Source organism: Vipera ursinii (assembly GCF_947247035.1).
Source record: "Vipera ursinii genome assembly, chromosome: 3".
NCBI classification, from domain to species: Eukaryota; Metazoa; Chordata; class Lepidosauria; order Squamata; family Viperidae; genus Vipera; species Vipera ursinii.
In genome coordinates, this window is record NC_139516.1 from 118,298,667 (window position 1) to 118,324,792 (window position 26,126).

General features: G+C 42.4%; 1 protein-coding gene across 1 annotated transcript in view; it reads left to right on the forward strand.

Annotated features, from left to right (window-relative positions):
- DIAPH1 (diaphanous related formin 1) overlaps window positions 1-26,126 on the forward strand; it is a 94,575-nt gene that overhangs the window by 59,586 nt on the left and 8,863 nt on the right. Inside the window, exons 21-26 of the mRNA XM_083357577.1 lie at window positions 3,344-3,583; window positions 3,677-3,806; window positions 10,036-10,159; window positions 12,752-12,917; window positions 13,889-14,024; window positions 24,516-24,602. Of these exons, the coding sequence (XP_083213703.1) occupies window positions 3,344-3,583; window positions 3,677-3,806; window positions 10,036-10,159; window positions 12,752-12,917; window positions 13,889-14,024; window positions 24,516-24,602 (883 nt within the window). The remainder of the gene's footprint in view (window positions 1-3,343; window positions 3,584-3,676; window positions 3,807-10,035; window positions 10,160-12,751; window positions 12,918-13,888; window positions 14,025-24,515; window positions 24,603-26,126) is intronic.

Here is a 26,126-nt window from a genome sequence, read left to right on the forward strand (position 1 = left end):
TTGTAACTTTGAACGGTCAGTAAATGAACTGTTCTAAGTCGAAGGCTACCTGTAGTTGCATTGCAGTTATTTTCCATAAATACATTATTTAATTATATATTTGGTTTTCAAATCTTGGGAGAGCTCTCTCTCCCAAACCATTTAAAATTTCTTAAATCAAAATATTTTATTTAATTTTATTTGGGTTTTGCCAGTTATGTATTACTTTAAATTCTTATTCAAAATTTCTTAAATTAAAAAAAAGGTAAAACTAACCAGATGTCAAGTTAAGCTTGCCATTTTGAATATCTCTACTATCAATAAAGTGGTTAAATTGAATATTTCTGAAGTGGGTTTGGATAGTTTACTATCTTTATGAAAGGCTTTGAGAGCAAAGAGCAAAGATTTTACTGAGAGCAAAAATGTAATCTCTTTAGGCTCCTCGTGCTTAATTTCATGAAAGTTTTATGATCTTCTCATGAGCTGCCATTCAGAGCAGTTGTAGATGATCTCCCATTCTCTCCTTCCCTGGAGTGATTTAAAGGACCAGCCTACACGCAGGTCTTTTATTTTTCATAGCGGTTGCCATCTATGTTCATTCTTATATTCCAGTCATCAGAGCTGTCCCACAATATTTCCCTAGGTAAAAGGTAAAGGTTCCCCCTCACATGCGTGCTAGTCGTTTCCAACTCCAGGGGCCGGTGCTCATCTCCGTTTCAAAGCCGAAGAGCCAGCGCTTGTCCGAGGACGTCTCCGTGGTCATGTGGCCGGCATGACTAGACGCCAAAGGCGCACGGAACGCTGTTACCTTCCCACCGTAGTGGTCCCTATTTTTCTACTTGCATTTTTACGTGCTTTCGATCTGCTAGGTTGGCAGAAGCTGGGACGAGTAACAGGCGCTCACTCTGCTACGTGGCACTCGGGATTCGACCCGCCAAATATTTCCCTAATGTCCATTAAATCATTTTTGTTTATATCTGCTAGGAATTCAATTCCTCTTATCCCTTTTTCCATATTCTAAAGGCCAGTATAAAACACAATAAGATTTTATCTGAGAAGAAAGCACTACCATCATTGTTGAACTCTGTCAAGGTCATTCATATGCTATTTTTTTCCTATTCTGAAATAGAATGTATTATTTTATATTAAATTCATTGAGTAAATACAGGTAATCCCCGAGTTACGAGCGTTCGCTTAACGCTCGTTCGAAGTTACATGATGAGCACCCCTTAGTGCTTATGAGCAAGTCCTGAAGCTACGAATATTGCAGTACCATGGCAGTCGTTCACCCTTACAAGTGACTTCAGTGGCACTGCAACATGCACCCTATTCCCCCCCCCCACTCCTCACAACTGCTTCCCCCTCCCTCCTTTCTGCACCAGTCTCACCTTGCAAACGTCCTCTCTGTCACGGTTTCTTTCCCTTTGAGGGAGAGGAGAGTCGGCTTGGAAATGTTTTTTGCAACGAGAATGGAAGATTCTGGAGCTCGTGATATCGTGCGAGTGTTTGAAGTTGCGCCAAATCACAGAACTCAGAAACTTTCATTCTCTATGCGAAAGGTGCCTGTCTCCTGCTCCTGGCCCCAACTCCTTTCTCCCTGACAGCAGGCCCAAAGCCTTCAACTGAGGGAGAAGGCCAGGCCTCTTGCACCCGCGTCCAGCCCACCAGAGGTCACTGCACTGGGGGAGAAAGTAACCCTGTTGTCCTTGGAGCCCTCCTCCAAGCGGCCCAGAATGGAGGCCGGGTGAGGCTTCTGCATTTCTCTGGAGGTTGGATCCAGCCCTCGGAGGACTGTCCCAAGCTGCTGTCACCCGGAACAGAACTTTCAAGGGCCTGATCAAAGTCTCGGAGGCGTTTTCCTTGCCGTTTGCACCAGGAACAGAGGTTGGGGGGGGGAGGTTTCTGCATGCCTCCAGAGTTCCGTTCTTGGGGGCAGCAGCTTGGAGCACTCCTCCAAGGGCTGGATCAAACCTCTGGTGGAATGCAGAAGCCACCCCCAACTTCTGTTCCTGGCGGAAACGGCTAGGAAAATGTCTCCAAGGCTTGGATCAGGCCCTTGAAAGCTCCGTTCTGGGCAGCAGCAGCTTGGAGCAGTCCTCTGAGGGCTGGATCCAACCTCCGGAGGCATGTGAAAGCCCTTCAATCTCTGTTCCTGGTGCAAACGGCTAGGAAAACCCCTCTGAGGCTTGGATCAGGCCCTTGGAAGCTTCCGCGTCCTGCTATGGCCCAATCCGGGCTCCGGAGGCATTTTCCAGGTAGCTGCCGCTTGGATCTAAGACTGAGGGATGCTCCCGTGGCCTGATCCAGGCTCTGGAGGCATTTTCCAAGCCTCTGCTGCCTAGATTTGAGGCCGGGGAATGCTTCCGCCCCCGCCCCACCCCTGGCAGCCCAATCCGGGCTCCAGAGGCCTTTTACAGACTGCTGCCGCCTGGATTTGAGGCTGGGGAACGCTTCTGCAACCCGATCTGGGCTCTGGAGGCTGCGGAAGCGTTTCCCAGCCTCAAATCCAGGTGGCAGTGGCCAGGAAAAGGCCTCTGGAGCCCAGATTGGGCCACGGGAGGGGGGGCACGGAAGCATTCCCTGGACTCAAATCTGAGCGGCAACCTGAAAAAGGCCTCCAGAGCCCGGATTGGGCTGTGGGGAGGTGCGAAAACATTCCCCAGGCTCAAATCTGGGCAGTAGCAGGAACCGCAGCAGAGAGGAGACGGTGCGTCCAGTGTGGCAGGAAGGGAGGGGGAAGCATGTATCTTAGTGGGTCGGGGAGGCCTTGGGGGCCTGTTCCAGCACTAGGTCCTCCATGGCCTTCCCCACCTTGAGATACCTCATATTCGCTTAACGAGCCACACACATTTTAACGAGCAAGGGAGTGATCTCGTACCTCAAACAATATTCACTCTACGAGTTTTCAAGTTACGAGTGGAATGAGCAGTCTCCATTATGCTCGTAACTGGAGGACTATCTGTACTGCAAATTTTCTCAGATTAAATTTTAAACTTTTAGTTGCTGTGGATTTCGGAGAGGAAACAGTAGAGTGTTTTTGTCTATCTTCTGCACTCTCTTTCCAAATATAACAACAAATTGATACTTCCCATTCTTGTCTGTTCCGTTCTCTTGTAATTACAACTGGGAAAAGCTATGTATTTGTTTCTATATATAGGTTTTACTAAGGCTGTTAGATCTCAGTGGCAAAATCAGGACAATGACTAGATGGCAAAAAAAATTCGTCTATCTAACAGTTGTCTGAATATTTGTACCTCCAGGATTTGCAAATTCCTTAAAGCCATCTAATATTTCTTGGGAATCACACTATAGCTGTTATCCTATCCTCATTCCTATTCCTTTTTGTATCTCTTTTTCTTCACAGATTAGTTCAGTTTCCCGTCTGCCATCAAGACTCAATGCTATACTCTTCAAGCTACAATTTAATGAACAGGTAGACAATATAAAGCCAGATATTGTTGCTGTTACAGCAGCCTGTGAGGAACTCCGCAATAGTGAGAACTTTGGTAGTCTTCTTTCCGTCATCCTACTTGTGGGCAACTACATGAATTCTGGCTCCATGAATGCTGGTGCCTTTGGATTCAACATTAGTTTCCTTTGCAAGGTAAATATGAGGAGAAAAGCCTGGGGAGGAATAAAAAAATAATAATCATCTTCTTGTGCATTGTTCATCAGTAGTCTTGTTCATATCTTCTAGCTTCGTGACACAAAGTCAGTTGATCAGAAGATGACCTTACTTCACTTCTTGGCAGAAACCTGTGAACTGCAGTATCCAGATATCCTGAATTTTCCTGAAGAACTCATCCATGTGGAGAAAGCTTGTCAAGGTACCGTTTGGCATGTGTATGTGTGCGAAGATTGCAACAAACAGCTTTACTTCGTGGTCACCATATAGGTATTTTACTTGTAATACTGTTCAGAATACTATTTGAAACTGTCAGGTGCTCTGAATGATGAATCAAAATATTTTCAACTCCCACCAATTCTTCTTTTTTTCCTAGTTTCTCATAAACCTTTGACCAAAATGTGCCAAATTAAATTGAAAATAACAGAATAACCGAGTTGGAAGGGATCTTTGAGGTCTTCTAATCCAAACCCCTGCTCAAGTAGGAGACCCTATACCAGGGTTCAGCAACCTGAAACAGTGAAAGAGCCACTCGGAACCGGTTCCCTCACAAAAGGAAAAACTGGGAGCCGCAAAAAATGTGTGCGCATGTGCGTACATGCGCGCATGTGCAGAACAGGGTTTGAAGAGTGGAGACAAGGCGAGATATGCACCTACCCTGCATATTTGAATTGATTGGCTGAACTTTTTTAGTCCCACTTTTTTTGGGGGGGACTGCACATGGCAGAGGACTGGGAGCTGCAGGAGACGGCTGAAAGAGCTGCATGCGGCTCCGGAGCCGTGGGTTGCAGACCTGTGCCCTATACCATTTCAGACAAATGGCTGTCCAATCTCTTCTTAAAAACCTCCAGGGTTGGTGCACCCATAACTTGTGGAGGCAAGTCATTCCACTGATTAATTGTTCTAACTGTCAGGAAATTTCTCCTTAGTTCTAGGTTGATTCTCTCCTTGATTGGTTTCCATCCATTACTTCTTATCCTGCCTTCAGGTTCTTTGGAAAATAGATTGACTCCCTCTTCTTTGTGGCAGCCCCTCAGATATTGGAACACTGCTATCGTATCACCCCTAGTCCTTCTTTTCCTTAAACTAGACATAATCCAATTCCTGCAATCGTTTTTCATATGATTTAGCTTGGATCTTCTTCTTATTTTTCTTTTTCAGCAGTGCTATGCTGCACTGGAATTTATAATCACATTTTTCAGAGTGTCCCTGAAAGAATTTTTAAAGATTTTCATCCATAGAATCTTTCCCAACCTCTGTCTAAGTTTGTTGAAATCAGTTATTTTAAAGTCTAAGACAATCGTTTGATTTTGTTCTATTGCTTGTGTCTGCATTATATTGAATTCGAATCTGACACAATTACACTTCCCCAAATTTTGAAATCTTTGAAGGTTATGAATAATGAATTTAGTATGTCAGTGCAATACAGTAGCTCCCCTCTTAGATCAATAAACCAGGGACATAATCTAGTACAGACATGTCAAACACAAGGCCCGGGGGCCAGATACGGCCCGCGAACTGGTTTCATGTGGCCCGCGAAGCCATCCTGGAAAGAGTGAGGGAACGGCCCCCACTGCCTTGGCCCTGGCCCAGAGACCCTCCTCCTGCCAGAGACCCTCAGATCTGTCCCACTCCTGCCCGGGCCCCCATAGGCACCCTTGATGCGAACGATGTAGAGCTGGCCACGCCCACCCAGTAGGCCATACACACTCTAGCCACGCCCACCCAGTAGGCCACACCCACCCTGGCCACACCCACCTGGCCCCCCAAGGGCAACTGCAATGCAGATGCGGCCCTCAATGAAATTGAGTTTGACACCCCTGATCTAGTATCTAAGAATCCAAGATTCCTGAGACTGATATATTGATAGACTTTACTAACACTCTTCAGAAGGTCCTTGCCAGACTTCAGCATTGGGCCCTAGCCAACAAGATGCAATTCAGTGGTGAGAAAATTAAGGACCTGCACTTAGGCAGGAAAAATCAAATGGTATAGAATATAGATGGTACCTGGTTTATAGCAATAATCTAGGTATCCTAGTAGATCTAATGAACCAGCTAGCATGGTGCTTCAGCTGCCAAAAAAGCCAATGCAGTTCTAGGCTGCATCAACAGAGTGATAGCATGAAGATCACAAGAAGTGATAGTGCCGCTTTATAATGCATTAGTGAGGCCACACTTGGAACAGTGCGTCGAGGTCTGGTTGGCACAATACAAAAAATAAAATAAAAACGCTGAAACCCTAGAAAGAGTGTAGAAAAGAGCAACAGATGATAAGGGCTCTATAGGCTAAACCATATGATGAACAATTAAGGGAACTAGTTATGCCTAGCCTAATGAAGAGAAGGACTAGGGGTGACGTGATAACTGTCTTTCCGTACTTGAGGGGCTGTTACAGAGAAGAGGCGGTTGACTTATTCTCCAAAGCACCTCAGGACAGGACAAGAAGAAATGGGTGGAATCCCGTTAAGGAGAGATTCAACCTGGAACTAAGGAGAAATTTATCAATCAATTAATCCTGATGTTGTTGATGCCCCATCTCTGGAGGTTTTCAAGAATGGGTGGGACAACCATTTGTCTGGGATGGTAAGGTCTCCTGACTTGGGCCAGGGGTTGAACTAGAAGTCCTTCAAGATCCCTTCCAGTCTATGATTCTCTGATTCTACACCTTGTAGAATATAATGATTGTAACTATGATTTATATGTACACTGTGAGCTTATGCACCAGAGATAATAGAATAATTAGATAATAGATTATAGATAGATAATAGATAATTAATAGATTGTTCTGTTCTGTTCTGTTCTATTCTATTTTCTACCTCTTAAAATAATTTTGCTGACTGTTAATGTTGACTCAGTCAGTTGTGACTCAGGCCACCTAGGCAGATGCAGATTTCAATGAACTCCTTTCCTGCCCTGCTATCCCACAACAAATGGCCCTACAGCAGCCAGTAAAGTTTAAGCCCCAAACTTTCCCAAAGACAGCCACCCACAATCAGTGCAACACAATCCCACAAACTAAAGCTCAAAGTCACCAGAACTGATTTCACAAGGCAAGGAGGAAGTCTATAGTCCAAAAACAAGGTGCAAAGTCCACAAAGCAAGGTCCATAAGTCATAAACAAGGTTGAAGCTCCAAAAGGCAAGGCCCATAGTCCAAAAGCAAGGTCAGAGTCCACAGGGCAAAAACATGATGCAAAGCGGAGATTGCAAAGGCCAGGGAAGTGTGTGCCGAATTGGAACAATTGTTCCCAACAAAGACACCCTCCCCTGATTAAATCATCTCAAGTCAGGTGTTCCTTGGGAGGAGGGGTGGGGCGGCCTCCTCACCAGCAGCCTTGCAGACCACCTTTGAGCTTCTCTCCACTCCATTCTCTGTATGCCCTCAAAATTGAATGGGGGAGGCAGCTGTTCCTCATCAAAGGGAATCTGCTGCCTCTCATCACCACTGCCTGCCTGCCTGCCGCCCATCCTCCCCTGTGTTTGTGAGGGCAGGCATCTCCCCATCTGATCGAACCACCTCCCCCAATGCCAGAGGGGCCTGGAACAGCATCATCCTCAGTTCCTGGGCTCTCCAGACATTCCAGGGGAGATGTGCCATCCCCATCAGATGGTCCCGGTTCCTCCTCCTCCTCCTCTGAACTGGGATTTGATGGGGCCATTGCCCAGCTAGATTCAACAGAGCTCCACAAGTGGCAGCTTTACGTTTAAATCAGGGGCTGTGGTGACTCTTATGGTTAGGATGCTGAGTCAGAAGACCAATAAGAGGTCTACAGCTTGGCAGTTCTAAATCCAATAACGTGAGCTGCATGACGGAGTGAGTTCCTAACCATTTGTCCCAGCTCCTTCTCTCCTAACAGTTTGAAAGTGTGTAAATTCAAGTAGAAGGGACGTGGTGGCTCAGTGGGTTAGGACGCTGAGCTTGTCGATCAGAAGGTCGGCAGTTTGGCGGGTCGAATCCCGAGTGCCGCGTAACAGAGTGAGCCCCTGTTACTCGTCCCCGCTTCTGCCAACCTAGCAGTTCGAAAGCACGTAAAAATGCAAGTAGAAAAATAGGGACCACTACGGTGGGAAGGTAACAGCGTTCCGTGTGCCTTTGGCATCTAGTCATGCCGGCCACATGACCCCAGAGACGTCCTCGGAGAAGCGCTGGCTCTTCGGCTTTGAAACGGAGATGAGCCCCGGCCCCTAGAGTTAGAAACGACTAGCACGCATGTGCGGGGGAACCTTTACCTTTACCTTTAAATTCAAGTAGATGAATAGATACCACTTCAGTGGGAAAATAACAGAGACATAAAGGAGCCCTCTTGCGCATCCCCTGGGCAACTATAATGTCACTGACTAATCCTTTCAATCCGGAAGTGCCTTGGTAGGTATTTCTGTCACAAATGTAGTAGTATGTTCAAATCATTGAAGCTGTGCCAGTCAAAGAATACAATAAACTTAAAAGGCAAAGAAAAAAAAGTGCCATAACACTATGAAGACCCTTAGTCACAACCCGTTCACTTCTTCAACTAGGCAAGTACAGCCCAGATCAGTTTCAGACTATTTCCTTTTTGGGATGTGGGGAAAGCAAATGATCTTCATTAAGTAGATTTGGGGAGTGCAGGCAGGTGTGTATTATTTTTAGATGATACTTGTAATGTCAGCTTCGGTCAGAACTGTATAGTTTTGTTATCTATGAAAACAGAATTTCAGCTTTTGCTTTCTTCATATATATGGAATGAGCAGGAGTAAAATCTTCTCTGTGGGTTTGCATCATTCTATTTTGTTATCCTTCCTGTTTCCATTGTTGTTTTCTTTCCTGAAAGAAGTGTTAGATCTATGTTTGGACTTAGTGTCTGTCATAGCAGGAAGTGTGGAGAGGAAAATATAAAAATTGATAGCTGCAGATGTTCGTTACGATCACTAATTTATAATTGGACTATGATGAAGAAAAATTATGTTTGGTCTGTTATAATCATGTATTTTTCCTGCAAGTATCCCTCCCCCGGTCCAGATTTTCTCTGACCACCTAAGACCAATGAAATAAGCTTATTCCTAAATCTCAGTCATTTTGTTTTATGCTGAGAGTGGTATATAACCTAAAGCTGTAATATAGATGGCAATGCTTGTCTTATTTTTCACAAACTTAGATATTCTTAGCCAAGTCAGTTTTTATCTCTCTTTTTCATTTTTTTATCTGTTTACAATGTATACAGGCTTGTTACTAGGATTACAGGTATGTTTTTTAGTGTCTTGAATGCTCTGAAAACAATATTCAAATGTTAAATAAGATTATTATTTTAGCTTTGGAAATGATCAGTGCTAATGACTGCAAAAATCTGGTATATATAGAATTATATAACTTCCTGTCATATATGCTGTTGCCTTTAATTCCAGGCCTTCTCCTTTGCTGATATAATCCATCACTTTATTGCACTTTCTCACTGACAAACACTGCTCTTCAGCCAAGAGTCACATACAGCCAACTCCCTGAGCATATATATTAATGGGACAGTAGTATTTCTGAATATGCAGTTCTTTAAATATCCTAGCTAATCATTGTGGATGATGCATGCTGGTTCTGAAGTCACAATTCTGTGAATTCATATTTGTCCCTCTGGTTACACAAGGGAGTCTGCATGGTTTGACATAGAGCAGCTTGAAAAGAAGGGACTACGTGCACTGCCTTTGTTGTACTGCAACTGACTTTTGCCGTTGTTACCAGGCTGTCTCATCTTCGCTGCTACAACAGCAGACTGATTATGCCTCCTCAGTGAATCAGCAGATTGCTGATACTATGTATTGCCTGCTGCCCCAGCTTGTGATTTTTGTAAAACATACAAATAGTATAGCTGGGATTTATTTATTTAATTTATATGCTGCCCGTCTCACTATCAAAAGAGACTCATTTAAAGATCTCTTGTCATTTCCAAAAAAAAAAAACCTTTTTAATTTCCTACACTCTACCCCACCATTTATTTTTATTTATTATTAAATTTGTATGCTGCTTAACTTCCAATGACTTTGAAGTTTGCCCTCGAAATCCATGAATTCAATACTTCTTCCTCCCCAAGCAATTGAGGAGCACTGGAAAATTGGAAATAAGACAAGTTAGAAATACATACTTTATATTACCCCATTTTAAATCAGATTTGGATTTTTATACCAAATTACAGCATAACCCTACTTTTTTTTCCTCAGTTCTGTAATTTTTTTTTTAGCTTTCCTAAGTTTTCTTTCCTGTTCAACTTGAACACAAATAGAAACTGTCCCGTGAAGTATTATTAATCAGACTAACCCTTCTCAATTAAGAGAAGCTGGTAGTCCAAAGAATATACTGGCTGGCTTCCTAGAGAATGTGACTACGGTAAATAAAAAAAACTATTCTTTTAGCTGACATTTAATTATTCCTGCAATTCTGCTGCATTGTCTCTTTTTCTTCCCCAAGTTTCTGCTGAAATTTTGCGGAAAAGTCTGGACCAGATGAAGAAACAGATTTCAGATCTACAGCATGATGTTAACAATTTCCCCAATAGTACAGAAGAGAAGGACAAATTTGTGGAGAAAATGACCATATCCTTCAAAAATGTGCATTGAGAAATGTTGAAAATAACCTATGAAAGAAAGAATCTTATTTATGATAGAGGGACAAAAATCACTGGTTTTAGAGGAAAACACGGGATGTTTGCAAAGATCAGCTGTTAGAAAACCAGGTTCTCTAGCGCTATCAGTATAGGTGCTTACTAATGCAAGTATTACCAGACTTTGAATAATGAATTACCACTCTTGTATTATTTTTTTTCTGAGAATCCTAGTTTTCATTATAAAGTACAGCAAATTTTGTCTTTTAAGGTTTCTTAAAGTGGCATTAATATATCACTGTTTATCGACATACTTTAGTAGTATTAGAAAGATACACTGTACCAAAAGAGTTTCATTTTTCCCCAAGGTAATGACAGTAATAGGAAGCCTTAGTGAGTGACATACTGTATATTTGTTGATACTGTGTCTTTGAGTAGTCTCCCATTCAAACAGTTGAAAGCACAAAGTGTATAACTCTTCCTGGTGTCTCTTTAGGTGACTTACAGGCAGAAGAACCAGGTACAAATAAATAAAGCTTATTTGCCATGGTCTGTGTATATCCAGGGTTGCACCTGTGTAACCTGTTCTTCCAAAATATTCCATAGTTGAACCCACAGAAATCCTGTCCCCTAGATACATTCATGTAGCATGGACATTTACCGTCTCCCCTTTTTAGTTTATCATCCTGTGGTTAATTGATGCTAGGCAAAATTGCACAGATTACATCCTGAAACACTATAATTAAGTCCTCACTTGAGATTTTGAGTGATTTTTAACATAACATATAAATCACTTGATTACTGGCTTCCATTTCACTTTGGTTGTTTACACAAATTTGGTTTTGGTAGTGGCAAACATCTTGCCCTCTAGATTTAGTAATCATGGGACAAAATGACATTGTGATTAAAAATTACTCTTGTATAGAAGGTTAATATCTGTTTCTCATTACATCAGGGCATTGTTTTCTATTTTTATCATGCTTTATGAATTTAGAAGTAATTTCTTTTAAAGGGCTAAAATTTGGCTTGGCAACACGTTTTCAGTAGGCTATCTTGCCTCTGATATTTGCCTCCCATGTACGGTAAGTCATTTTCACAAGAACCATTTCTCCAAAATTTGTTGAAAGATGCTTATTACATTTCTAAGATGTACCTTTAGAAAGCTCTAGAAAGGGCTGGGACATCTTTTGTTGAGGACTTCTTGGCTCACCTCCTAGGGTGATTTTGCTACACTCCAATGTGAGTGATACATAGAGAGGAATGAAGTTGATGAAAAACAATAGATTCCTTATCTGTAACTGGTTTGCTTGCTTATTTTGAGTGGTTATTGGATTTTACACAAGGTGCCCGTCTTTGCTGCAAATGCTCTTTTTTATCAAAATAAGTCATCTAGAATAAAACAATTTTAAGAATTTGGAAGATGGTAAACAAATTGTTCTATGTTCTAAGTATACAATATGAAGGGATGGAGTTCCTACCAAAAATTCAATTACCAAATGTTGTAGTATAATGGTTTGCAGAGACACAAACCTACACATTAATACATGTATAAATGTTGAGAGGACGATAATTAGAAACATTCACTTGTAAGAGAGAATTCTCCTAAGTCCCCTTCCCTCCCACCCCGAAGCATTTTTCATTTTGGGATGGCATTTCTTCCTGGTGCAAGTAGCAATTAAGGTGGTGAACTTCTTAAAAATGGTTTTAAAAACCATTGGACATCACAGGAGTACAGCATCTTCATTTATATACTACAGCCTTTGCAAGAGAGATTCAAAAAGGATTCTGGAAAAAAATAGCCATTAAAACCAATAGAGAGGATAATCTTTATTATAATCTTGAACATATGAATTAAGGGTGTTACTATCATCAGAAATGCAGGGGAACATGCCTCTAGAAATGAGCTCCTTTTGGTGTTCAGAGAGAACCCAATGAGCTGGAGAAAGTGCGTTTAGCCCTCACATTTGATGTTATTCCAACAGATAATTATTGATAAGATTAAGCAGCAAGTACCCAGATGATTTTTTGCAATGAAAGGCTGCTTATTTTTGTATTGAATCATTTTACTTTGCTCTTTAAAATATATAACTTATGAATTAATAACCTGCAGTATATTTAAAATAGCTTTAATAATAAATTAACACTTTATTGGTACAATCATATCAATAAAATAAAATTTTGAAATAGCTATGATTGCTTAAAGGCCCCTGAGGTAAAGCAGCTATAGCTGAGTCCTCCCTTTGTGCCCTATGAAGAGTTGCAGTCAGAGAAGTAAATTATTTGCAGTCAGCAATGACCTTTCCAATGACTAGAAGTCAATGGAATATAAAAATGAGGTGAATCACAATGACCTAATCAGAATTTATTTTGCAAGAAAGAGCTTTGTTACATTACGGCTGTGTTTAATTCCTGCTAGTTAATTGTGTGGTGTTATTTTGTCAAACTGCCTTATACATAAAAGGGTGGGATAAGAATCTGAAACTAAAAATACAAAAAACCCAAACTTTTAGCAACTTTAAAGCAATCAACTTATTCTCAGAAAGTATGCTTACAATTTGTTAGAAGTCTTTAACTCTAGTCTTACAGCTTTGTTAAGGGAGCCCAAGAACAGTATGAGAAGTTACGAATGATGCATGCAAATATGGAAAACCTTTATAAGGAATTAGGACAATACTTCCTCTTTGACACCAATAAGATATCTATTGAGGAGTTCTTCACAAATCTGCGCAATTTCAAAAATATGTTTGTGGTGAGCATCCGTTTTAATTACAATATGTAATTTCATATATATTTAATTACAATATGAGCACCTTTTTATTTGAGCTGTGCCTTTTACATCAAACAAGCAACAGTAAAATACCTTGAATTGTATTAAAACTTGTTAAATTGAATTTAAAAACTTAAATTGTATGACATAAGGAGGTGGCTATTTTCTGTTGCAAACCCTCCATATTTTGCTCCTATTGTGTTTTTATATGTTCTTGGATTTTTGGTCTTTCACACTTGATTTATCTATTTGTTTGCTTGCTTGTATAATTATTATATTTGTATATCACTAAAGGATTCATTTCCCAAGGATTCATAGGGTTATAATTGTCAACACTACCTGTAATTTGTAAGCTGGTTGATATTGATAGGAATCAGTTCAGTGTGCTGGACTGCTAAAGACAAATTTTTGAAAAATAGGTCAGTACTTAGCAGATAACAAATATTGCTAAATACATTCAGGTTCCATAAAAGTATGTCAATATCCATTATAATTCTAAACACTCAAAACATTTCTTTAAAAGCTGTGTTGTAAAATAATGTAAGCCAGAGAAGTAGATTATAGAGAAATATAGTTTATAGATGAGAGCTTATTGAGGTAGGGCTGTATTTAAACAGAATATTTGTAGTGAAAGTAATGTTCCTATTTTTATTTGAGTAAAATAAAAATAAATTTAGGTAAATATGCTGAGGTATACCCTCCAGCATTTGGTTCTCAAGGATACATTACTTGTATATTTTGTGATTCCATTAATTTTTATGGATAAAAGTAGTAAATAAATCTATCGTTCATTAAACCCATCACTGTTTACTTACTTTGTCTTGCATGGTAGCCAGCATTGCATTCTTTTATTCTGCTAAATAAAAAATGCAATATGCATATCATAACAACACAGTAAGTTCATTGTTATGACTCTCCATTTGTGTATCTCATCACCTGTGTCTTAATTTTAGCAATGTGTGAAGGAGAATCAGAAAAGGCGTGAGATGGAGGAGAAGATGCGCAGAGCTAAACTAGCAAAAGAAAAAGCAGAGAAAGAACGTCAAGAAAAGCAAAAGAAGAGAGAACAATTGATTGATATGAATGCAGGTACTGTACCAAGGATATTGTGGCTTGGTATAAATTCCTTATCTCGGTGGACAACTGAGAAGGGAAGAAGAGACTTCTCCTCCTTGGTAATATCATAAGGGCACTACTTGATTGTGGCTCAGGATCCATCCAGTTTTCACTAAGGGCCAAATAAAGTCTATAGGGATTTCCCCTCTGGTCTCAAGTTCTTTTCAAAGTCTCCTGGTCCTTGTCCACTTGCCTTTTAGTCCCTGTCTAAATTCTTCCCAGCAGAAAAGGGATAATTTCTAGTCAGCAGCTACAGTACTTGACTGTGAGAACTACTGACTGTGTTTAATAGATTTAAAATAGCCTGCATTGGCCTCATTAGAGGACATTTATTTTAGGGATCATCTATCTCCATAGCATCTGCCTGGCCAATTTGATCTTGCAATGTTGGCATGCTCTTGGTTCTTTTAATTAAATAATGTCATCTATTAGGACCCTGGAAGTGTGCTCTCTCTCTATATATATATTAATACCTTCCCTCTGCAATCAGGTTCCCCTCTCCCAGATCTAGATTCTGCTGTTGTTCAAAATAGCCCTGAAGAACCTGGGTCTTCATCCATGCTTTTGCTGAGAGAGAATGAAACCCTTTGCTTCTTTCCACCTGGTCTGAGTGCAGGCCATCTTTTATTGATTTATTGTAATTTCTTTGATTCTTGTGAGCTGCCCCAAATGGTTGGGAATCGGGCAGTATTCAAGTTTAGTAAATTATTATTAAAGGTTCTCCTTGATTAATAACCATAACTGACCCTGCAATTTGTTTGTATATTATGAGGGTTGTAAAGTAGATCACCACGTAACTATGCCCAATTTTTTGTAGCGGTTGTTAAGCAATGCTGCATTTGTTAAATGAACCCACTGATTGTGATTGGGTCTTTTTTTGCCAGAAACAGGAAGTAAAGGAGGGTTCTGTCAAAAATGTCATAAATCACAGTCACGTGACTGTGGGACTCTGCAAACAGCCATAAATAAGGACCAGTTGCTGAGCTCCCAAAATACAGTCACATGACCTTGTGGGAGGGAGGGATGTGGGAATATCAAATCTGGGTTATAAATCTCTTTTTTGGAATCTGTCATAATTTCAAATGATAATTTCAAATGATAATTTCAAATTTCAAGCAGCTGGTCATAAGTCAAGGACTACTGGTATTTTTAAAGTCTGCTTTTCGTGGAAGACATTAATTGGAGAGAAAGGATGCATGAATGTGGCATATGTAAATGTAATGTGGACCGTAGCAATATATTCATCTCTTAGAGACCGACATATACCGTATTTTCCGGCGTATAAGACGACCGGCGTATAAGACGACCCCCTACTTTTAAGAAGTTTTTCAAGGTTTTTTGTCTTATACGCCGGAAAATACTTACATGCCCTGCCCTCCTTGTCCGTCGCAGAGGAGGCGAAGGCCTGACTGGCCCCGCCGGCCCTCCCACTACTCCCGCGCTTCTGCTGGCCCCCGAGACTCAGCGTTTCCCGGGCGGCAGGCAGCGCCGGAGGGCACCCGCCACGGCCGGCGCCCCTTCTGCTTTCCCCCCCCCCAGGCCTTGAACTTCTCCCATTCGGCGCAGGGCGGGGCAGCTCCGCCCGCAGCCTCTTTTTCATGTGCCACTTCCCTCTCACCGTCGGCTGAGGTGCGCTCGGCCCGGGCTCCTGGTCCCTCTTCCCGACCGGCTTCCCACCCTGCCCCTCATGGAGCTGGACTGGGCGTGCAGCCTCTCAGTGTGGCTGCTTTTCCTGGGCAGCCTGGCGGTGTGGCTCCTGCGTTCAGACCTGTTGCTGAGCCGGCGGCTGCTGCTGCGCATGGGGCTGTTGCCCCTCAGCGCCGCGCTCACGGCGGCTGCCTGCTGGCTCGTCTCGGCCAGCACCGCCCGGCGGAAGTGCAGCGTCGGACAGGAGTAGGACTTCCCTGCCGGCTCCCGTCCGACTCTCTTAGGGAAGAGCGAGCCGGCAGGGAAGTCCTGCAAACGCACGCGCACGCAGGACTTCCCTGCCGGCTCCACGCTCTTCGCTCTTGAGGCAGCTGCTGCCTCAAGAGGGAAGAGCGAGCCGGCAGGGAAGTCCTGCGCGCGCGCGTGTGCAGGGCTTCCCTGCCGGCTCCCGTCCAACGCGAGGGAAGAGCGAGCTGGCAGGGAAGTCCTGCAAACGCACGCGCACGCAGGACTTCCCTGCCGGCTCCACGCTCTTCGCTCTTGAGGCAGCTGCTGCCTCAAGAGCGAAGAGCGTCGGACGGGAGTCAGCAGGGCAGTCCTGCACACACGCGCACTCCCCAGCTGCTAAGGAGCAGCCGGGAGTGCGCGCGTGCACAGGACTGCCCTGCCGGCTCCCGCCAGACGCCACCCACTGATTTTCCGGTGTATAAGGCGACTGGGCGTATAAGACAACCCCCCAACTTTTGAGAAGATTTTCAGGGGTTCAAAAGTCGTCTTATACGCTGGAAAATACGGTATCTGTATATTTTTATCTTTCAAATTCCCTAATCTCTCAGGTATATGTAGTGTTTAAAGATGCTTCCAGATGGACAAATAGTTTTAATTAAAAATATTTTTATGGTAAGCTACACTGTATATAGACATGCACATATCCATCCACTAATTCATGTTTGAAAATCCAAAAAAATGCAAGTTTGAAAGATGGAAAATGCATAACAAAACCTCCACTTGAAGCATACTTAATACGTGCTGTATATTATACTGTTTTATTTCCATACAATTCTATACATGCTATATAGTAGAAATTTAAGGCATAAATTAGTATTAGTATAGGAATAAACTGTTTGAATGCAGTTTTTCATACATGATTACCATGTTCATATGTAGCAAAAGTTTTTATCTATGAAATATAGTTAATTCTTGTATTTTGTTTAATTATGAAATTGTCACTGTTCATTTCTTAGAGTATGACTCTTAGTACATAGTATTAGTACATTGTGTAGTATAAATGCAAGCACATTACACAGTGCTTATCTAATTGATAAAAAACAGATTAATCAGATTTCTCAGGAACTTATTTTCATATTGCAAAGAACATTCTTTTTGCCTTATTTTTGGAAGTCATTAATGAAGGCTGCGTTCTGTGGATCCATTGGCTTATATTAATCTTTTCAGTTGATATGTTTAATTGACTTTGACTTTATAACCACAACTGAGCTCAGAATTTTAGTTGTAAGTTGCGGTCATAAGTTGAGGCATTGACATGATGGCTTCCCTCAATGACTGCAATTCTGGCACTCTCAGGTTGTGATCATGCAGGTCATTAAGTGGAGTGCTGTGTGTCTTGGGGCAGGGCAGTAAAGGGCCATTAGCTACCTCAACCAGTTGTCACATCAACACTGGCGCCACTGCTGCCACTCGCAAATGTCGCATCACACCATTACCCAGCATTCTTGAGGATCTGCTGCACACTTGTTTTCAGGCATTTCTTTCTTGCTGTTGAGGGCTTTTTAACACAAGAGGCAGTTGCTGGTTGCACACAGGCCTCGGTTCCCGGAGCCTGTTTGTGCATAGCTTCCAAATTCTTTGGAATTCTTTTATGGAAATTCTGGCTTCCTAAGTTGTGCGGGGCTTCCGAAAACCCCAGAAACCACAACTTTGGAAGGCTTTGGAGACTCCACGAGAATTGACACAGAACCTCTGAAAGCTTCCTAAGGCTCTGGAAGCCCAGCATGACTTGGGGACGCCTCAACTGATGCAATTCGGGAAGCCTTTGGGAGCTCCTCCGAAACCTTCTGAAGTTATGTGAGGGTTCAGAAACCTCTGGAAGCCCGGCAGAACTTTAGAGGCCCTGGAAATGAAGGCTACTGCTAAGCTTGTAAGCCGCCCTGAGTCTTCGGAGAAGGGCGGGATATAAATGGAATTTAAAAAAAAAAACTGGCGTGACTTTGAAAGGCTTCAGAGGCTCTGTAAGAGTTTGGATGCAGCCTCCCAAGGCTTCCCAATTCGTGTGAAGCTTCCAAAGCCTGTTGAGGTTGCACGGGGACTCCCAAGTCTTCAGAACAAACTCTGTGGGATTTCTAAAAGCTTCAGGAGCTCTGCGCGGTCTCTGGGAAAGAAGGCCCGATTGCGAGCAGGAGCTGCCTCTTGGATGAGTTGCACAAAGTGGCACCTGCGGATGGCAGTGGCAGCACTAAGACTGAAGCAGAAGCTTGTGGCAATTGGGAGCTGGCTGAGACTGCTGAAGGCCCTAGGCCAGTGGTGGCGAACCTATGCACGCGTGCCAGAGGCGGCACTCGGAGCTCTCTCTGTTGGCACGCACGCCACCGCCACCAGCAGCAGGTCCCTCAGGCTGCCACCACTGCCCGGAGCAGGAGCCCCACCCAGCACAAAGGAGGCGAAGCGGCTGACTACCAAGCTCGAGTAGAGGGCAGAGCAGAGGTCACCAGCCATTGTTGATTGGTGGACTGGAAAAAGAGGGGGAAGCATTTTACATGCGTGCACGTGCGCGCGGGGCCGTAAGCACGCACGCACTGCAAATGGAGTGGGGCTAGTGCCTGCGCGATGCGATACTAGCCCTGCCCCTTTCTTGCGTGGTACGGCGCCTTGTATCTGCACCCCGCGGCACAGCGGCGGCCGATTTTGCACCTTGCCGCACGGTGGCTGGTTTTTGCGTGCCAGAGGCGCCTCCCTGCCCCCCCACCTGAGGGCACCACAATGCTGATGCGGCCCTGGCACTTTGCGATAAATAAGTGGGTTTGGGGTTGCGGTTTGGGCACTCTGTCTCTGAAAGGTTCGCCATCACTTCCCTAGGCCTCGTGCTGCGGTTGAGCGCCTAGATGGGGGGGGGGAATCCAGGCAGGCAAGGTGAGTTTCAGCATGCCCACGGTCATGAGAGGGTGCATGTTCACAAGCGGCCAAATTTTGACCGTGTTGACCACTGGGTGCTTCAATGGCCGTTACCTCAGGCAGCGGCTGTAATTCCTTTGGTTCGGCATTGTCTTAATTTCAAACAATTGCCGAATGAACGAGCATAGGTCAAGGACTACCTGTAGTCGACCGCACCTTTACGTATCGGTGCAGATTTGGGAGATTCTGGTTCTCCGCTTAAGTGGCCCTTTTCGAAAGGCAAATCTTCTGGATTACAGTGTTCCATTTTATGCTATTTTCTTGCACAAATGGATATTTTTTGCTGCCAAATAGATTCCTTTACTTAGATTTAATGGACTTTGGGATGATCAAGATCTGTCGCTTTTGCCAGAAAAATCCGACAGGTCTTTTCCTTTTCCTGTTACTTATTAATATCTAAAAGCTGCTTTGTTTCCCTGTCTCCCTTGTTGCAATCCTGCCTTTTCGGTTGCTCCCCACTCCTCTTCCCCTCCCCTCCCCTAATAATTAATTCTGCATACATAGGCAGTCCCTCTCTCAAGATTTTTCTTCCTGCATCTGATGAAGTGGCCTAGAAGCACAAAAGCTTGTGATTTATACATTTATTAGTGTTTCAGATGCCATAGGATTCTTGGCTTTCCTTTCCTTTTTTTTTTTTTTTTTTGCTGCAACAAAAAAAAACCTGGCTCCCCTTTTCTTGGAACATACGGACTCAATTACCATACTTCTCTATTTCCTGACTCCCACAATTTCCTGCCATTTCTGTCTCCTTTGGAGTTGCTTGAAGTTGTGCTAAATGACATGCCGTTTGGTTTTCTTCACATTCTTTCCCCCCCCCTCCCCCCACGACCTTGTCTCGAATTGCTGCGGTAAAACACTGCTGCAGTGTTTTAATATATCTGCAAAGTATCTGCACTTGGCCAAGTTAAGGAAAGCCTCCATAAGTTTCACAGAACCATTTCCATTCTGGCACAATGATTTCTCGCTGCTTGTAGTGACACATCTTTTATTTCTCTAGGGAGGGGTTTTTCCTCTGCTTTTGCTCGAACCCTTTTTTTATTTTTTATTTTTTAAAACTTTAGGGATGGAGCTTTAAAATTCTCGCCCTGTGTTATAGTAATAATTTTCTGCGGTTGTTTTACTCTGATTCGCAAGGACCAAGTTCATTCTTTAATGCGTCTCTTCTCTGAAAACATTCCTGTCTGAAATTCTGTACATTTCTTAGCACTACTATTGTTTTTCTTTTTTTCCTTTTTGTAATTTTTTTGGGAAGCCCCAAACAAAATGCAGGTTAGGTAATCAAGATTTATTTATTTATTTATTTATTTATGGGACTTATATGCCGCCCTATCTCCCGAAGGACTCAGGGCGGCTCACAACAATAAAACAGCTATAAAAAAACAGTAATACAGATATTAAAAAAGAATTAAATTACAAAGCCCCATAATTAATTACTAAAACCAATAAAATTAAAACAATATTAAAAAACCCCATCCTCAGTTCAGGTCGGCCAGTTGGAAAAGATATGTCTTTAGGTCACGACGAAAGGACCGGAGATCCTTTAAATACGGGAGTATTTAAATTTTGCCTTTGATAACTGACTTTCCCTCAAACGTGTCAACAGGTAGATGGAATGCCTGTTTAGCTGCCTCCCATCATCTACCACGTGGCTCTTTTTGATTGCCAGATGGTTCCAAACTCCTTTGTATCAATTTCTTTCAGGAGATGCCCAAGCTGTATTCCCTGAACCATGTTTCTAAAAGCAGTGAGATAAGATTTGGGGATGTGAATGTGCACACAGATACACTGCCAACTTGTTGTCAACTTGTCATTTTTATTAAAAAGGCAGTGATTGAGATCACAAACTAACAACAGCTTGATCTGTCATTCTTTGTACAATTACAACATTTATGTCAGGGGTGTCAAACTGCCCAGCCCAGCACATTGCCGGCAATTAGTGCAGGTTCGCATCCCACCAGGCTCAAGGTTGACTCAGCCTTCCATCCTTCCGAGGTAGGTAAAATGAGGACCCAGATTGTTGGGGGCAATAAGCTGACTTTGTAATAATGCCGCTTGGGGTGTGTGTGAAAGCCCTAATAAGCAGGCATACACATAGAATGAAGGCTATTGCTAAGCACATTGATTTGTGCTTTAGATTGTAAGCCGCCCTATCTCCGAAGGGTGGGATATAAATGGGATTTAAAAATAAAATAAAATGGCAAAACAGTCCCGATAGGTCGCATGATGTCACGTGATGTCACGATTTTGACATGTCTGATTTATGTGATGTTCCACATGAGGTTGCATCAGCAAAACTACTGAGTGTGGCTATGCACACAGGTAAATGTAAGGCTAAACACAGCTTTCAAAATATCTACCCTACATACACTGAAAGGAGTTTGCTTCCTTTTGCTTAAGTAATGGGAAATGAGCAGCTGCGTTGTATATGCCTTTTAATTCCAGTGCTGTAAAGCTGTGCTTCCTAATCACTGTCGGAACCATCTGTAATTGGGCCCTGTCTCCTTTTCCTAACCATGCCATGGACTCTTTTTGATGGAGTTGGGGGGAAAAATGCAATTTCTCTGCATTTTTCGTTTGCTGTTCTTGAAGGTATTAATGAAGGCTTCCAGAATGGATTGGTATCACTTAGCCATTTATGCTGGCCAGCAGGTGGCAGTACAAACAATGGATTTAGTCTACCTAAACGCCAGCAGATGTTCTAATGTGATTTTATAGGTTTATGTTTTGTCAGGAGCTGTTACTATGGAAACCAGATTTTGCAAGCTGCTCATGAAGTTGCAGTTAACACATTCGGTGCCAGGTTGATGAGAGTTGGGGGAGGCAAACATTCAAGTGGAATAGGAAGTATTGTATTTTTCAGGGACTTTTCTTTTAGATGTATATTTGTAGAGTCTGTGTTAAAGACCTTGTACAATTTTATTTTCAAATATTTTACACACACCAATAGTTTTTATCGCATGTACTTCTCTGCCCTCTAAGATAGTGCTGGCTTTCTTGCTTCTGTTGAAAGAGATGCCAAGTTATGGTTTAAACCCATTTGTTCTTTTTCTTAAGCCTGCATTTAAGTATCTATGGAGATTCTCGACTCATCCAGGTCGTGGTTGTCCCAAAGGGGCTTTCTCAAGAGGCAACTGGACTTCCTTGTTTTTCTTTGAAGACATTTCGCTTCTCATCCAAGAAGCTTCTTCAGCTCTGACTGGATGGTGGGAATTAGAAAGATTTATACTCCTGCAGACAGCTGTTCATTTGCATTCTTTTAGTGAGTTGTTAAAGCTATCTGGAGGCTTATTTGTGTCTTCAGGGTCACCTGAATAGTGCAAATGGGTGTGGAGCCTTCTTGCAACTCTTAAAAGATCTGTGTTGTAGACTGGAGATAGATGATGTCGGATCCCTCCCCCTCTATTGAGGGAGGGCTGTTCAGTTTCGACATAGATGGCCTCTTTGAACCCTTTTTCAAACCAGCGGTCTTCTCTGTCCAAAATGTGGACTTTGCTATCTTCAAAAGAGTGGCCTTTGTCTTTTAAATGCAGATGGACTGCTGACTCTCGTCCTGAGGGTTTTGTTCTCCTATGTTGTGCCATACGTTTATGAAGTGGTGGTTTCGTTTCCCCGATGTACAGATCTGCACGTGGCTCACTGCATTGTACTGCATACACCACGTTGCTCAGTTTGTGTCTGGGTGTTTTATCCTTGGGGTGGACAAGCTTCTGCCTTAGTGTATTCTTGGGTTTGAAGTGTGCACGCATGTCGTGTTGGTTGAAAATCCTCCTGAGCTTTTCCGATAGTCTTGCAACATCATGCCATACGTTTCTTCGTCTGTTACAGAGGTGCTCCTGCTAGGTCTTTTTTGAGATTTGATGGAGGCCCACTTGGAATAGCCACACGTTCTGAGGGCTGTCTTGATTTTATTATTTAATTTCTTTTCCTTTTCCTTCTTTGCTGGTAGGCAGGCCTTCAGGTCTGTGGTGTAGGATTCTAATAGCTCCCATTTTGTGCTCCAGTGGATGGTGTGAATCAAAATGTAAATATTGATCCGTGTGAGTAGGTTTTCTGTAAATTTCAATGTTAAGGCTTCTGTCTTCCTTAATGTACACAGCACAGATCAGGAAGGCTAGACTATTTTCCTTAACATCTTCATGTGTGAATTTGATGGATCTGTCCCCCGAATTGATATGTTTGGTGAATGCTTCCAATTCCTGTGTTTTGTTCTTGACCCAAGGATCGTCCACATAGTTATACCAGTGAGTGGGTGGAATTCCTAGGAAGGAGTTTAAGGCTTTGGTTTCTACCTCTTCCATATAGAGATTGGCCACAATGGGGGACACAAGTGAGCCCATGGCACAGCCGTGTTTTTGTCTGTAGAAACCTTCACTATATTGACAATACAGCGCAGGAATATCAGAAAAGCTCCCATCAGGATAGGAGTCAGCAGTCCATCTGCATTTAAAAGACAAAGGCCACTCTTTCGAAGACAGCAAAGTCCACATTTTGGACAGAGAGGACCGCTGGTTTGAAATAGGGGTGCAAAAGGCCATCTATGTCGAAACTGAACAGCCCTCCCTCAACTGAGGGGGAGGGATCCGAAATCATCTATCTCCAGTCTACAACACAGTCCTTTCAAGAGTTCCAGGAAGGCTCCACACCCATTTGCATCACTCAGGTGACCCTGAAGACACAGATAAGCCTCCAGGTAGCTTTTAACAGCTCGCTAAAAGAATGCAAATGAACAGCTGTCTGCAGGAGTATAAATCTTTCTTTTCCCCTTCTCCAGTCAGAGCTGAAGAAGCTTCTTGGATGAGAAGCAAAACATCTTCAAAGCAAGAAAGTCCAGTTTTCTCTGGGACTGCCCCTTTGGGACTGCATTTAAGTAAATACTTGGTTGTAGGGTATGGTTGTCCCCAGAGAGGCTCGGCTTCTTGTCCAGCAGAAGAAGGCATTGGCAAAACATAGCCTGCATCATAGGAGAAACGTAGATGCTCTTACTTTTCGTGTTTTTGAGATGAATATGCTTGTTGCTAGGGTAACAATATTAACTGGTTGTTTCAGCCAATCTTAATACTCTTGACTGCTGTGTACAGTGAAATGTAGATCAGTGGAAAATGTATGGCTCTAAAAAAAAAACCCCTCAGGGTACTCATGATTTCAAGGCATCGGAGTAATACCATAGTTGTACTATTAAAGCAGAAAGTCTGTGACATATAAAGGAAGAGATGAAATGTTATAAGGAATTTTTCTTTGTTATTCCTGCTTTATAAATTGGCAATTATGTGTTTACAACAGATAAAATGATCAAAGGAAAAAAATGCCTCAGAAACTTCTCCAGGAAGAATTTTTTTTTAAAAAAATCTTCTTTAAACCCCCCATTGTACATTCTCATTTTAAAAGGTTTTCTCTGAATTTATGAGAAAGGAAAATATCTTGAGAAAACCTTTTGTGTATTGTTGTCTTCACATAGTAAATTTTCACACGACCAGGACTTCTTCATTTTTATCAAGAAATACTTTAATGACAATTTTATTCTCTTTTCTATATACAGTACACATTCCAGAACACCCATAGTCTTGAGTCCATAATGGACTCAAGGTGCCAATGAAAATAACAAGAAATCTCTGTTTTTTCTTCTTGCAGAAGGAGATGAGACAGGAGTTATGGACAGTCTAATGGAAGCCTTACAGTCAGGTGCAGCCTTCCGTAGAAAAAGAGGACCACGCCAAGGTATGGTTTTGCTCAAATGTCTTCAAGTGTGAAATAATCATTTTTCTTAATACCATTGTGAACCAACTCTAGGTTTTGGGGTGTGGAAGACAGAATTGAATAGACAAAAAAAATCCACTTGCCTTTTGAAGATAACAAAACTTTGGTGTCTTTACCATGTAGTTCATACATAATATATTGTATAATATAATGTAGAATTTAGTTATTGGATCAGATTAGTCAAATCTTGTTTATCCATGAAATTCAGTATCAATCATTGGCCCAAAATAGCAGCTCTTGGGATAAAATGGAGAAAGCCCATGTACATTATTTTAAGCTACTTAATAGAAGAGCAGGCTAAACATACAGGCTTTATAGAAATTAAGAAATATGGCCAGAATAGGGGCTATTCAAATAAAACTCTTGATTTAACATTATTTTGTGAGTACTGGCCATGTAAAATAATGTTTACTAAAGAATTTCCAGAATCATTTTAGAACATTCATTACTACGTTCTGATTCTACTATTATTGCATGTAGGGCTGATATCAAGAGGATAATGCTTTTTTGAAATGGACAAAGTGGATGTAGTATACTTATATTTCAGTAAGGCATTTGACAAAGTAGACCACAACCTACTAATTGACAAGCTAGAAAATGGTGGAATAGACAACATCACCACCAGATGGATCTGTAGCTAGCTGACAAACTGCACTCAACGAGTAGTCCTCAATGGCACTACATCCACATGGAGAGAATTAAGCAGTGGGGTACCACAAGGTTCCGTCTTAGGCCCAGTACTCTTCAACATCTTCATAAATGACTTAGACAAGGGGAACTCATCATTTGCAGATGACATCAAACTGCCAACACCTCAGAAGACAAACTCAGGATCCAAAAAGATCTTGACAAACTCGAACAATGGGCCGTACCCAACAAAATGAGTTTCAGCGTGGAGAAAAGCAAAGTCCTACATTTAGGCAGAAAAAACCAAAAGCACGAATACAGATTGGGCGAGACCCAGTTTAAAAGCAGTAACTGCGAGAGGGACCTTGGAGTCCTAGTGGACGATCACTTGACTATGAACCAGCAATGTGCAGCAGCAACCAAAAAAGCTAATACAAAGATCATGTGAAGTACTAGTACCGCTTTACAAAGCCCTAGTAAGACACACCTGGAATACTGCAGCCAATTTTGGTCACCATGTCACAAAAAAGATGTTTGAGAGTTTAGAAAAAATTCAGAGAAGAGCATCTAAGATGATCAAAGGCCTGGAGACTAAAACATATGAAGAACGGCTGCACGACTTGGGTTTGGCTAAAGAAAAGAAGAAATAGGGGAAACATAGTATTCCAGTAACTGAGGGGCTGCCACAAGGCAGAAGGGGTCAGGTTGTTCACCAGAGCACCAGAGGGAAGGGCAAGAAACAATGGTTGGAAACTGATCAAGGAGAGAAGCAACCTGGATTTAAGGAGAAACTTCCTGACAGTGATGACAATCAACCGGTGGAACAGCTTACCCCCAGAAATCGTGGGCACTCCATCG